Genomic DNA, 15,246 nt, shown 5'->3' with positions numbered 1-15,246 from the left:
GCCAAAACAATAAACAAAGAAGAAAGAAATTTAAAGAACAGGCTGGAGCCAGAAAGATAATACAGTGAGCAGCACCACATATGGTTCCCTAGACAGTGCCAGGAGTGATCCCTGAGAGTAGAGCCAGGAGTAAGCCTGAGCACAGTGAGGTGCAGTCCAAAAACAAAGAAAAGGCTGCTTGAGAGCAAACATAACAGATAATGAAGAAAGCAAAGGAAGGTAAATTCTCAAACAACTATTTTTATTTATAGATGGGAAGTACTCTTTCCCACTGATAATGGCTTTTAGTGTAGTCCTAGCCTTACATATGATTGTCCTTTTCATGGTTTCAGTTACACAGGGTCAAACGCAGTGCAGTATTGTGTACAATAAATATTTTGAAAGAGAGACCACAGTTGCATCACTTTTGAGATTTGTATCATGAAAAACTAATGAGTAAGATTTTCATAGTGGATATGTCTGGCTCACGGTGAGTTGTTTCTTTCAGGGATTTCTTCAGTGCCAACCCCTTCACCCCTTGGACCTCTGGCAGGCTCACCAGTGATTGCTGCTGCCAACCCCCTTGGGATGCCTGTTCCAGCTGCTGCTGGCGCTCAGCAGTAATGGCCCCTTCATTTCTCCTGATGCCTGAGCAGAGGTGGGAGGGAGTCCACTCTCTCCTTGATGCAGCTTGCGCCTGGCAGAGAGGGGTGAAATTCTTCAGAAGCACCGTGTCTGAACCGTTGCTTGTGGATTTATAGTAGTTCAGTCATTTAAAAAAAATTATAATAGGCTAATTATCTCTCCCTGCCCCCCTTTTTTTTAACTCGAACTTTTCATAACTCAGGGGATTCCCTGAAGAATTAACTTGCAGGTGGAATATTTCACGGACAGATTTTTCTCTCCCCGTCCAAATTCAGTTCCTTATCACTAAAAACAAAGGTAAACCAGTCCCAATCCCAGCCGCTGCTTTCGGGTAGAGACTTCTTCCCATGCCCGTTGCTCCCCCACCATTCCACGGTCTGAGGGTTTGTCTCTCATGTTCTTCTCCAGAGATTGCAAAACTGGAGCTTCTCAAGGAAGGTGGGAAGGAACAAAAAGAAGGGGAGGACCCAGCCTGTCAGAGCAGTGTACTGCTAATCACTATCACTTTACTCCAGAAGTGCTTCGGTGGGGTTATCCTGGCAAACCTGGTGGAAATCTGTGTTACATTGAGATGCTAAAAGTCTACCCAAAGTGCAGACAGATCCTGAAAACTTGTTAGGTATGAATCATGTCTTATTGACCTATCCCCCAGTCCTCCTACTCACTAATGATTTGAGTTTCCATTTAAATTCTTAATTTTTTTTTTCTCCCACGCTTCTTGCCATGGTCTTTTTTGCCCCATAGATCTCTTAACATGCTCTGGAGCAGAGAGGAGGGGGGGAAGGCAAAATTTTTTCTGTTTCGACTTGGCCATTTTGAATTCAGTTAGTTACTGGGTATAACTTATTGCCTTTTATGAAAGAAGCAGATAATAGCGTGTAAAGGTTTCATGCTAGCAACTTTTTGAAGAGAGCTATTGGGAGATGTGGCCACAGTGATTTCTTTTAAGCTTTCTGCGTACTTTTCTTCCTGCCTTTCCCTTCCCTCACTTGGCATCCAGTGAGAAGGCCTGCCCCTCGCTGTGATAAGTGTATCTGAGAGGAGAAGCAGAGCCGCTGTCTCCAGTGAACCTGAAATGGTAGACCTGTAATTGTGGGGAAATGATAAAACTCTCTTGTTACAGCCCTGCCATCCCTTGCTGTGTGTGTATATAATACTTTGTTCTTCATATGTGAAAGACCCAGTGTTGGAATTCTTTGGTGTAAATAAACGTTTGGTTTTATTTATCAAGGTTAGATTTAAGTTCCCTCTGTAAAGGTCTCGCTGGGTGGGTTTCTCATGTTCACATCTGAGGGGCCTACAGCCCAGTACCGTGGAGGCTTCCTAAGGCCCCTATTTTTATACACCCCTCGTTCAACCCATGGTACTGGGCAGGGCAGAGAGGCCTTAAAAAGCACCACAAGCCAAAGCGTCTCTGGGGATTAAGGATCCTTTGCCATAAAACTCGTTTTGTCTCTCAGCAGTGCAGGGATTGGGGGAGGGGGTGGGAAAAGTCGCCAGTTTTGTGTGTTTATGTGTATGTAAAGTGGATTTTCCACTGTAATCCAACCACCTAAGTTTATCAGGTGCTTCACTGAGGAAGCCTAGTTTTTTAAGCACAATAGCAAAACCATCAGCTCTGTATTTTCTCCTTTTACTTCATTGCAGTAGCTGCTTATGGGGACTAGGAAAAATTCTTCCAATGTATTTTGAAGTCTGATGTCTTAGTTCCCCATTTTGACTTAATAGATTCACAAGCCCTTCTCACCTGGCGTCACAAAAATACTTGTTTGAGGAGTTGAACTTAATGAACCTTAACTGTGTAACCCATCTTGGCTTTAGTAATAACTCTTATCAAGGTGGTGGCTTTGGTGAAAATAATGGCAAATTTTTAAGAGGAAGCTACAGCCTCCTGTAGGGAAAACTTAAAGGAAAACATTTGGACTATGTGGCAGGGTGATTTTTTTTTTCCTTGTGGCCACTGACAGAGGGTATTTATTGTTCTTGACCTTTTTTGCCCTTGAATGCTGTGAGGGTTGTGCTGAATTTGTGCAAAAGCTAAAAGCACCAGATGTGCCAGAGATGCAATTTGTGATTACATTTGCACTGGATTGTGATTTGAACAGGACACTTACAACTAATGAATTACTTCTTCTAAGGTGGGGAGAAGGGTTTAGATCGAGACTTCAGATCCTACCGTTGTAGCTCAGAGAATTTAGGTGTAGCTGGGACTGATGTGGGGAAACGCTTCAGACCTTGCAAGAAACTGAAGGTGAATGAATGCAGAGGACTCTGAAATGCCACCCAAGAGCCTTTTCAAGTAAAATGGAAGTTTTTTCAAAATGCTACTTAAGGAGTCACTGCAGAAGCATGAAAAAGCAAAAGAAAACAACCAATGGAGGGGGAGGGGGGCAAGGGTTTACAGAGTAACAACTTCTGTGTTGTAAATTACCTCATCTGTATACCTTATATTGGGACACTATTTCTCAGCACTTCTAGATGGCTGGAATCAGATTGTCACTAGAAGACAGTTCCATTGGCAATTACTCAGAAAGTTTTTTAAAGTATTTTTTAACCTTGTTTGAAGTAGGGCACCTAACTTTTTTTTTTTCCAAGTTTGAAGTCAGACATTCCCTTCACCCCACCCCTTGATTTATTGGTTGTAATTGTATTGTAATTGGTATAACTAAAACAACTGTGCTGGGAAGAAGTTGTGCCATGAAGGTCTTTAATTTTTTTTTTTTAATAAAAACATTTAAACAAATGAAATGTCCCCGCAGCGTGAGCAGTATGCTTCTCCGACACCGTGTGTGATGGATGACTTAAAAGTTAAAATGTGCTTTGGATTTAATGTTTGGCTGATAGAAATGTGAAGGGGGATGGATTAAAACTGGCCAAGGAAAATGGAAACCAGCGAGTTTTTTAACATTGAGCTACAGTAAAGAAAGTGTGATATCAGTAAACAGGATTGGTGTCATTTCTGCCACTGTCACATATTTGGCTTCTTGAGTTTCTTCAGAATCTGTTTCACCATCCGTAAAATGGTATCACTGTTTCATGGGATTGGTTAGGAACAAATGTCAGGAGTTTGGCCCCTGTTATGCCCTTAATAAACTTAACCCGGCCTCTCAGGGATGCATTTTAGTTCTTGATCCTAGCTTTACAAGTTATTCGCAATATGATCTCTGGCATCAGCCCTTCTTTCCTTAGGAATGCTCTATTCCATCACACCAGGCAAACTGCCTTCTATGTTCTTTTTCTGTCCTGACACTGATCTTATAGACTCTTAGGTGCTGAAGTAAAAAGGTCTGTGAATACAACTTTATTCCTTAGCAGAAAAAAACTAGTTTCCTGTGAATAGTAGTTAGCCCTGTGGGGAGGGTCACCCAGTCTTGGGCTGGAAGGAAGATGTACTGGTAAGCCTATAGAAGCATACTTGGTGGCTTAATTAGAAACAATCAAAATAAATGAAACCATTTTCTTATTGGCATGAGTAAATGAGTAAATTTACATTAGTACAAATTTGAATTGCATTTTTTCCTTTCAATTAACAACTTTTATCAGTTAACAATTAATAACCTTTTTTATTGTTTTTTGTTTTGAACACCAGTAGTGCTCAGGGTCTATTCCTGACTCTAGGTTAGGGATCACAGTTTGCGTGGTTCAGGGGACCATATGGGATGCCAGGGATGGAACCCCAATCTGCTATGTGCAAAGCAAGCACCCTACTCCCTATACTCTCTACCTTAACCACAACTTTTAATTGAAAGTTGAAATCCGAGGAAATGCCATTATCCAAGTATCTCATTTCCTTCAAAAGTTGACTCTTCATGCATTCTTGGGGGGAAGGGGGTGTGCCACATCTGGAGGTGCTCTGGTTACCCCTGACTGCACTCGGGAATCACTCCTGGGGATCAAATTCAAGTCAGCTGCATGCAGGGCAAGCACTTTACTGTGCTATCTCTCCCACCCCACTCATGTATACTCTTAAGACATCAAGTATTTTGTTTGGGGGCCACATCCAGCAGTGCTCAGGGCTTACTCCAGGCTCTGCACTCAGTGATCACTCCTGGTGGGCTTGGAGGTGCCATATGGAATACTGGGGATCAGATCAGGCGCGTGCAAGGCAAACAAACAACCTTTACCCACTGTATGATCACTCTAGCCCCCTATTCGGAATAATACAGGTATATTGGTAGATGAAAGTGGTTTAGATAAAAGGACCCTGTGTGTGTGTGTGTGTGTGTGTGTGTGTGTGTGTGTGTGTGTGTGTGTGATGTGATTTATTCCCACTTTATAATATAACGACAAATAGGAAAACTAAATTGTTAGAGCAGGGCCCTTAGACACATACCTTGTAAAACAAGATCTTCAGGAAATGACTTAATTGCTTCTAGTCCTAAAATTATGGAGAAAATTGAAGATTGGTTAACAGATTCTGGTTTTCGTTTCCTGTGTTACCTGTTGTCAAGTATGGTTATAAATAGAATTGATCACTTACCACCTTTCAGACTGTTTTCACCACTTCCTACAGCTAACCCCTAGCAGTCTCTGATGATCAGAATAGAGTGTGAGTAATTGTAAGCCCTTGCCCACTTCCCTGCTGGTAATTTCCTCTACCCTTATCTTAATTTTAGATATTGTCGAATTATTGGCGATCTGTGTCCTACAGAGGTTTGCCTTCTCAGGACCTTTTCCTGTTTGAGGAAAAAGTTCAGTTAACTAAAATACATAAGTAAATTAGTCCTTTTTCCCCTAAAAAAATATCTGAAAGTTAACATCTCAGGGCCTGAGTGATAGTACAGTGGGTAGGGCACTTGACTTGCACACAGCCGACCCAGGTTTTATCTCTGGCATCCTATCTGGTCCTCCAAGCTCTGCCAGGAGTGGTTTTCTGAGTACAGAGCCAGGAGTAACTCCTGAGCATTGCTGGTAGTAGCCCAAAAACAAAAACTCAGCTGATACTCTCACCACGTCTAAAGTTACTTGCTGATGGTCTCACCCTATCCAAAGTTACTTCTTGCTCTCCTCCAATACATGATGATTCCTTTGCCCTTTTCCACATAAGACCTGAACTTTGTTGATTATGTGTTGTTTCCCAGCCTTACCTTCATGGAGACTTCCGTGTCTTAGAAATCTATACATCATCATAGAATCCATTTTTAAAGAGTGGACCAGTAATCCTCAGGGCTGAGGGGGTTGGAGTCATACAAGAAATGCTTGTCTCCATACCTGGCTCAGGAGCCGGAGTGATAGAACAGCTGCTAAGGCACATACCTTTCACGTGCTGAAACAGGTTGATCCCAGCATCCCGTATGGTCCACTGAGCATCACTGAGTGTGGCCCAAAAACAACCAGCCAACCTGGCTCGTAGTATATACACAGTCAATGATAATTTCATCCTTAGTTCCACTTTCACCTCTCCCCCAAGTACTATGAACTGTTATAGGAAGTGTCTGAAAGTAGGAGAATCTTGCTTTGCTTTGCTGCTGTATTTATGAACAAAGGTTAGCATAAGTTACCAAAGAAACGTTTATTTATAAGCCCTTAATGAAGCATTGGGCTGGAGCGATAGCACCACAGGTAGGGCATTGGCCTTGCATGTGGCGGACCTGGGTTCGATTCCTCCATCCCTCTCGGAGAGCCTGGCAAGCTCCCTGTGGCGTATTCCATATGCCAAAAACACTAACAAAGTCTCACAATGGAGATGTTACTGGTGCCCGCTCGAGCAAATGGATGAATAATGGGAGGACAGTGCTACAGTGTTAATGAAGCATTAAATGGCTGAAGGCTAAGCACTGATTCTCAACAATTTAGTAAACACAGGTTTTGGGAAAGGTCAGATCGAAGCTCCGGCAGCGGCACCCACTCAACAGCTGCCAACTATGCCTCTGCATGGACTCCACCACCATGAGTAAAAGTGAGCTCCAAAGATGCTAACATACCAGAAAGTTCAGGTACACCAGGTTGTTTTTGGCTGAAAATTCCAGGCCTTCTCGGAGTAGGTGACCTTCCCCTACCTCCCCCCACCTCCCATGCTTCTGGAAGCCCCAGCAGCCACATCCAGATCCCCCTGCAGCAGCCATGTAACTTCATCTACTGGCCCTCTTCCAAAGACTCATAATTAAATCTCAAAAAAGTAGCCACAAAAATTTCTCGGATACCTGGTCTCCCTGGCAGCCACACTCAATCCCAGAAGTCCTATCATGCCTCTGGCTGAATTGCCCAGTTAAATATCCTGACTTTTCTGGACGAATATCTCCAAACTCTACAATACTAACATCTCAGTCGGGGCACCAGAGATTGGATGAGAATGTAGAATCCAACTCGTCTTGACTAACATCACAGAAAGGCTTAACTAGCAACAACTGCTTTAGTAAACCTAAAAAGAAGAACCTTAAGAACTTGTGAATAGTTACAGAAACTCTGATGATGAAACCTAAACACCTACAACTCTGCACATTAGGCAATAGGTGTGCACTTGTCAAACTTTTTTTTTATTGCTTTGTGGTCACAATTACTTCAAAAGTAATTATACTCAAATAACATGACATGCTTTTGCAATTACAGAACCATGATTTTGACACATGGCAATTTATAAGTTAGGCAAATGTGAAATGCTGGAAGATGTACACACCTAGTGTACACCTCACTCTGTCGCTCAGACATGCAGCTAGTCCTGTCTCGTCCCAGAATTCCTAATGCACTCATCTTGGATGGTCTTTCCAGAATTTGATTGTTGATCCAAGATGCCCTTTAATATTTGATCGTGTCTATGAACCTGGCCCTGTGCTAAACATAGTTTGAAGACATGAGAGTAAGTCCATGGAAAGTATATTGTCAAATAAAAGTGAGAAACATGCATATGAAATAATTTCAATTAATGGGGGTAAGGGGTGGGTATTCCCAGGGAGTAAAAATCAACTTGTCAGTCAACCTGATAGAGCTACCTAGTAGAAGATGCCTATCTCTTACAGGTGAGGATAGTGATTAAGTTTCCTTTCAAGGAAATGGGTGCTTTCATAGAAATGGGAATTCCCAGGTAGCATCCTGAAGGTAAGTGGATATAAAAATTCCTATGTTGGTTGAACTTCAAGCTGCTCCCCATGAATCCTGTGTCTCCATTCAACCCGCAGGGCATGTTCTCATCTATTGCTGGAGCACACAAGACTTCATGACAAGAACATTCCAAGTATCTGTGTCATATGTATTGTCATTCCATTTATTACAGGGAAGTGGATAATTGAAACCAGTATTAGTCATCCATATTCAAGTAGGCAGGAAGACACCAAGATGTGTGCAAAAGATTATACCAACTGTTAACTGTTTATCACTAGGGTAGAAATTGTGGGTAATTGGTTTGTTTTATGGGTCATGCCTGGCAGTGCTCAGGGCTTACTCCTAGTTCTGCACTCAAGGACCACTGGAGCAGGCTTGGGGAACCATAAGGGGTGTCAGGGTTCAATTCCAGGTCAGCCGTGTGCAAGGCAAGCTCCCTACCTGCTGTATTTCACTCTGCTTCTGTATTATTTACTGACGTACATAAATCTATATAAAACATCCTACACATAGGGAGTCCAGAGGCTACCATTGTTCTGTATGTCTTGATAGAGGCTAAGTGAATATTTGCTCTAATAATTTGCTAAATTCAGCCTTTCCGGGAGGCAATATGGACATTCCTAAAAAAGAAAAAAACTGGGAATTGAGCTTCCACACAACCCAGCAATTCCGCTCCTTGCAATTCCACTCCCTAAGGGCCCAAAAACAATGCAGAAGAGACATCTGCACTCTTACGTTCATTGCGGCACTATTCACAATAGCCTGAATCTGGAAACAACCCAAGTGCCCAAAAACAGACTGGGTAAAAAAAGCTATGGCACATAGACACAATGGGATACTACACAGTTTTTAGAAAAGATGAAGTCATGAAACTTGCTGAGAAATGGATGGATCTGAAGACTATCATGAAGAGCAAAATGTGTTGGAGATAGCCCGACACAATTATCTCACTGATTTTCAGGATATAAAGAAACAGCAGGGGAACAACTAATGCCTAGAGACAATAGAAATAAAGACCAGAACTGACAGTAGGAAGCTTGCCACTGCGGGGGGAGGACATGGCAAGGGACCATTACAACAATGATAGAGGATTGCGGTCACTCTAGATCAGAACTGGGTGCTGAAAGGAGGTAAAGTGATATGCAGGATACCCTATCGGTAACAGTACTTGAGCCACAGTACCTGAAAGGGAAAAGGGGGCCAGAGTGATAGCACAGCGGGTAGGGCACTTGCTTTGCACGTGGCTGAGCAGGATTCAACCCCCAGGAGTGTGGGTGGGAAGTAGGACATTGGTGAAGGGATGGATGCTCAAACACTGTACCCCTGAAATTCAATCATAAATAATTGTAACCATGATTCAAGGCGATTCAATAAATTTTTAAAAATAAAATATATGATGTGCTAAACTCTATGTTTGGAGTGCTTTATATATTTGTTAGAGTTCAGATGTTTCAAAGTCGAAAAAGTCGAGGTTGGAGCAATAGCACAGCGGGTAGGGCATTTGCCTTGAACGCGGCCGACCCGGGTTCGATTCCCAGCATCCCATATGGTCCCCTGAGCACCGCCAAGGGTAATTCCTGAGTGCAGAACCAGGAGTAACCCCTGTGCATCACCAGGTGTGACCCAAAAAGCAAAAAAATAAATAAAAAATAAAAAAATAAAAGTCAAAAAAGTCAAAAGGGCCAGAGATCTAGTAAAGGGATTAAGGTGCTGCCTTGCATAGGCCAGTTGGTTTGGACCCATTTGCTACATCTCCTGATTACTAATTCATCCTATACCTTACTAGTACGGGAGCTACTTCAAAGTGGGTGGAGCTAGGGTGGGAAGAGAAATAGGAAAAGTCCCCTTTCCTATTTCTACGTGAGTTGAGAATCTTGACAGTTTAAAGATGCATGCGAGGTCTTTGGGAGAGCCAAGCTCCAAAGACGGTTAACTGGCCCCAAATAAAAAGGGCGGTGGGCAAAAACCATAGAGCTAAGGCGCGAGCACTTGTTCACCTGTTACCTGGCTTAAACTAGTGGACACCGTGTGAGGTAAGAGAAGGCAGATAAACTGTGTCTTCACCCTCTTAGGGGTTTTTCTCCTGCCTGGAGCCCACAGAAAAATGGTCAAAGTTTTAATGCCTTTTAGGGCTGGAGCGATAGCACAGCGGTAGGGCGTTTGCCTTGCACACAGCCAACATGGCCGACCCGAGTTCGATTCCTCCGCCGCTCTCGGAGAGCCCGGCAAGCTCCCGAGAGTATTCGATATGCCAGACATAGTAACAACAAAGTCTCCAATGGAGACGTTACTGGGCCTGCTCGAGCAAATCGATGATCAACGGGAGGGCCTTTAAATTTAAGGGATAAATCTAGATAAAGGGAAACACAGCTGCTGTAGACAAGAGGAAACACCCACTATATTCTGCACAAAACTTTCCCCAACACCCACAGCAGACAAAAGTCAGATCTGCAAAGGCAACTCATACCACATCTTTGTGATACTGATAAAATTCACTTGCGGGGGGCTGGAGTGATAGTACAGAGGGTAAAGTGCTTGCCTAGTACTCTGCCACACCAAGTTCAATCCCTGGCACCTCGTTTGGTACCCCAAGCACTGCTAGGAGTGATCCCTGAGCACAGAACCAGGAGTAAGCCCTGAATAACCATGGGTATGGCTCAAAAACAAAAATCCCTTGCAACTGGGAAATAAAGTAGGGGTGAGGTAGAGCAGGCAGAGAAAGACTCACCCCTTGGCAGGAACTGGAATACAAACTAGGCCCAGAAGTACAGCTACAGTTGGAACATTAAGGAGTGTGCTACCCACCTACACCACACACACACATGCACACACACACACACACACACACACACACACACACACACACACACACACGACCCAGGAAATTGGTTCCTGAGAGATTTAAACAAGATCACCTTCCTTTACCTACTAACATCAATAGCAACAGTAAAACTCAAGCCTGGGCTCAGGCTCACTCAACCGTCAGCTTAACCCTGACCCTCCTAGCAAGGGGCTCAGAAAAGGGGTGCCCTTTTCCACCCACAAAAACCCTTTTAAAATCCAACCTCTACTATCTTACGTCGGAGGGCAGTCATCTTGGTCTTGTAGTTGGCAAAGGACAGGCGGGCGTTACAAATACTTTTCCCGGCTTCTGCCGCATCTACCAATACTTCTGCTCTTCTCTCTTTGAGGTCTTCCTTGATCGCATCTCTGCACTGCTTTGCGAGCTCGGACGTTAGCTTGCAGTTGCCTGAGGCATGCGCCAAACCACGCTGGTGAATTAGCTCAAGAGTTTTCGAAGATAGGCGATTTTTTGTGGCTATCTCTCTCTTGGCGTTCCTCGCACATTCATGGAGGTGCTGAACCAGTCGATCGTATTCCTCGTCAATGTTGTCAACAATGGCATCTTCCCATGTTGCCTCAATAGTACCAAAGAGTTCCCAGTTGGTGGTCGTTCTGGGAGTTCTCTTTTTGAACTTTGCAGCCCTTTCTCCCCACTCTGTGAAGTAGAATTTTGCACGAAGGAGACGGTGGTCCGATCCCGTTCGAAATTTTGGGACAACAGCGACATCAGTCAGGCAAAACCATCGATTGAATATGATGTGGTCTATTTCGTTGTGGAATCATCCACCGGGAGACTCCCATGTCCATCGTTTAGATTCTGCCTTCTGGAACTGTGAGTTACCATGAATGGTCTTGGTCGACATGATGAACTCAGACAGTCTCTCACCCTGTTCGTTCCATTCTAGGCCATGGGTCCCGATGTGAAGTTCTTCAGCTGATCTTCTCGGTCCTATCTTGGCATTAAAAGCACCCACAATGATCTTGAAGAAGATGTGGTCTTCTTTATAGAACTTCTCTAGCTCCATGTAGAACTTCTCGATTTCTCTTTCATCATAATGAGATGTTGGTGCGCAGACAACGAAGATAGAAACTGCAGGCAGTGAGCCACATCTATTCAAATGTAAACATCCGATTCGGGTTGTTAGGGATTCGAATGAATCAATGCTCTTGGCCAAGTTTGTGTTGACAAGGACACCAACGCCTCCAACACCTCTTTTATCGCATGTTCCGAGGAACAATTCTTCTCCAGTGTCGAAAACGGCATGGTGAGATTCGTGCCTTCTTGTCTCAGTCAGACCAATGATGTCGTACTTGATCATTCACGCTTGTACCATCAGGTCCTCGATGGATGCATCTGATGCTAGCGTACGTGCATTGAAAGTACAGACGATCATTTTTGTCTTCCTTCATTGTGGCAGCCTAGGTCGGCCTTGAGATTTTGTCGGCCTCTCCTTTCTCATCCTTCTCAGTGCTGCCATGTCGGTGAAGCCTTCAGGATCAGGTGAATGAGACCAGTTGTAGTTACTGGTTTTGGCATATCGAATACCAGGATGTGGATCCATCACATCCTCCAGAATGGCATTGGAGAAGATTATCCATGACTTCTACTCAAATCTCTTTGATAGCCATGTCCACTTGCCGACATACCAAATTCCACAGGATGGATATGTCGTTCCCAACGTTCTCCCTTCCGAAATCCGACACGCCATTTCGTCAGTAAAGAAACAAACAGCACCCGGCCCAGACAAGGTCAGACCTGAACACCTGAAGAACCTGCCATCAGTACTCATCAATACACTGGCTCAGCTCTTCACTCGCTACCTGTCTGAATGCAAGGTTCCGTCCCAATGGAAAACCAGCAGGACCGTACTACTGTTCAAGAAGGGAGACATCCATGACATTGGCAACTATCGCCCGATCTGCCTGTTGTCTGTCATCTACAAGTTGTTCACTCGAGTCATCCTAAATAGGATTAGCAGAACACTAGATGAAGGACAACCATGCGAGCAAGCAGGGTTCCGCAAAGGATTCAGCACCATCGACCATATCCACACGATAACCAAGCTCATTGAGGTTTCTCAGGAGTTCAAGATGCCGCTCTGTTTAACGTTCATTGATTTAAAGAAGGCCTTTGATTTTGTTGAGACGGAAGCGGTCATTGAAGCCCTAGCCAATCAGGGCATTCAAGCCCAATACATCAGGATCCTCCGGGAGCTATATTGCGGATTCACTACCAGGATCTCACCATTCTACAAAGAAGTGATCGTTGATGTCAAGAGAGGGGTGCGGCAGGGTGATACCATTTCACCGAAACTCTTCAGTGCCACCCTCGAGAATGTCATGCAACGACTGGAATGGGAAGGAATGGGAGTGAAGATAGATGGTCGGCAACTATACCACCTCCGCTTTGCTGATGACATTGTTTTAATAACACCAAACATCAGTCAAGCGGCACAAATGCTGGCCGACTTTGACCGTGTGTGGAAAGGTAGGACTACAGCTGAATCTTACGAAGACAATGTTTATGAGAAACAGCCTCGTTCCTGACGCCCCATTCGCTGTCAATGGAACGACCATCTCCGAATGCAACAGCTATGCGTACCTAGGTCGAGAGGTCAACATGACAAATGACCTGGGACCTGAGCTGCGCAGGAGGAAGAGAGCGGCTTGGAACACCTTCAAGAACGTCGAAGAAATAGCTAAGAGGATGAAGAACCTCCAGCTCCAGGCAAATCTCTTTGATTCCACTGTTCTTCCTGCATTAACATATGCCTCAGAGACCTGGGCCCTACGCAAACAAGATGAGAACGCTATTCAGGTCTCCCAAAGAAGAATAGAAAGAGCTATGCTTGGAATATCACGTTTCACTCAAATGAGAGAAAGAATCCGGAGTTCTGACATCCGTCGACGATCAAGAATCAGGGACACTGTCTCATTTGCCAAGGTGTCAAAAATCAGATGGGCTGGTCACGTAATGAGATTTAAAGACGACCGCTGGACTAGAGCTGTTACTGACTGGATTCCACGGGATGTCAAAAGACCACGTGGCCGCCCACCTACCAGATGGTCAGACTTCTTCGTCAAGATCATGAACGATCGGTTTGAGGTCCTTCATGTTCCGGAGCGAACAGATGCCATTGGGCAACACTAGCACGCGACAGGGACAAATGGAGATGTTACTGGCACCCGCTCGAGCAAATCGACGACTAACGGGAAGTTAAGTGATTAAGTGACTATCTTACACTGGATAACACCCAAACTTTCAAAGCATAACCAACACAAAAAAGAGAGCAATTTTAAGAACCAGACTGGGCTACCACACAACTCTCGGGACTGTCCAATGAGGAACGCAAAGTTGCTGACTAGAACCAGCGAGAGCGCAAGCAGTGGGTCCCCGGTCTGACCCCAGCACCACTAGGTGTGGCCCCTACTGGAATAAAATGATAAAAGCTCTATTAAAAAGAGCAACATAGGGTCCCAAGAGCAGATAGGGTACAAGCAGATAGGGTACTTGCACACAGCTGACCCAAGTTCAATCCTGGGTACCTCATATTTGTACCCAAGCCCCGCCAGGAGTGATCTCTGAGCATAGAGCCAGGAGTAAGCCTTGAGGACTGCCGGGTGTGCCTTGGCCCCCAAAAAATAAATACACAAGGTCAGATGTGTAATTCAGCAAAAAGATGGGAACAAAGTTGGAGTGATCATATCGCAGGTTAAGGTGCTTGCCTATCACACAGCCAACCTGGGTTCAATGTCCTATACCACTTATGGTTCCTCAAGCCCTGGTATGAGTGACCCCTGAATACCACTGAGTATCTCCCACGCCAAAAATAAAGTTGCCGGCTGACGCGATAATACAGCAGGTAGGGAGTTTGCCTTACACGAAGCTAACCCGGGCTCCATCCCCAGCATCCCATATGGTCCCCTAAAGCCCGTCAAGAGTAATTCCTGAGTGCAGAGCGAGCATCGCCAGGTGTGACCCAACACCGCCGCCCCTCCCAAAAAATAAACCCCCTGAGCACCGAAGGATGTACCCAAAACCAAAACAGAACGAAAAAGAATGATGAGGAATTCAGGGGGCCTTGCCTAAAAGCGATTGGGTGAGGTTATCTTAGTACAATAGGGGTGTGACCAGGTGAATAGGTGTCTGGAGAAAAAGAACTCTACTAGGGGATAAGAGGAAGATCAAACACTTGACCATCCCAAAGCTCCCTTTGGGTGAGCAGCCAGATTTGTCTGATTCAGAGGGCGCGGGACAACCTCATGGGCTGTGAACGGCTCCTCCTGGTTCTGCTAATCCCCGAAGTCTTGTGAGCAAGTGAAACCGGAGGATAAAAAAAATCCTTCGTAAAACAAAGAGTTCGCGGGCCGGAGGCTTAGGAGAGCGGGTAGGGCGTTTGTTTGCCTTGCACCCGGCCCACCCGGGTTCGATCCTCGGCATCCCAGACAGTCTCCCGAGCTCTGCCAGGAATGACTCGTGAGTGCAGCGCCAGGAGTCACCCCTGAGCACTCCCGGCTGTGGGCCCAAAACAGAAAAATAAACAAACCAAATAACCCAACTGTTCCATACTTGGCAGTATGCGAAGCCTATTTCCAGTAACTCTGAGCAGGAAACTTTTATCCTCATCAGATAAGAAAAGGATACGGGGTGACAGACCCAGCCTGCCTACAACACCGGGTCAAAACCGGACAGGCTCTGCAGTCCCCACAGCGCTCCCGGCCGCGACCCGGGTCAGCGAG

At 44.9% G+C, this 15,246-nt stretch overlaps 2 protein-coding genes across 3 annotated transcripts in view; one reads left to right on the top strand and one right to left on the bottom strand.

The window, feature by feature from the left end:
• The window catches only part of CSNK2A1 (casein kinase 2 alpha 1), a 50,255-nt gene extending 46,879 nt beyond the window's left edge, over positions 1-3,376 (top strand). For both annotated transcript variants that reach the window (XM_056107872.1, XM_056107873.1), the window contains one exon: positions 488-3,376. In XM_056107872.1, the coding sequence (XP_055963847.1) occupies positions 488-603 (116 nt within the window). In that variant the 3' untranslated portion in view covers positions 604-3,376. The remainder of the gene's footprint in view (positions 1-487) is intronic.
• The window catches only part of SOX12 (SRY-box transcription factor 12), a 280,268-nt gene that overhangs the window by 155,983 nt on the left and 109,039 nt on the right, over positions 1-15,246 (bottom strand). The window lies entirely within an intron of this gene.

The sequence above is a fragment of the Sorex fumeus genome, unplaced genomic scaffold (assembly GCF_029834395.1).
Source record: "Sorex fumeus unplaced genomic scaffold, SorFum_2.1 ptg000178l, whole genome shotgun sequence".
Classification (NCBI taxonomy): domain Eukaryota; kingdom Metazoa; phylum Chordata; class Mammalia; order Eulipotyphla; family Soricidae; genus Sorex; species Sorex fumeus.
The sequence above is the reverse complement of the archived record's forward strand: the minus strand, read 5'-3'. Positions and strand labels throughout refer to the sequence as shown.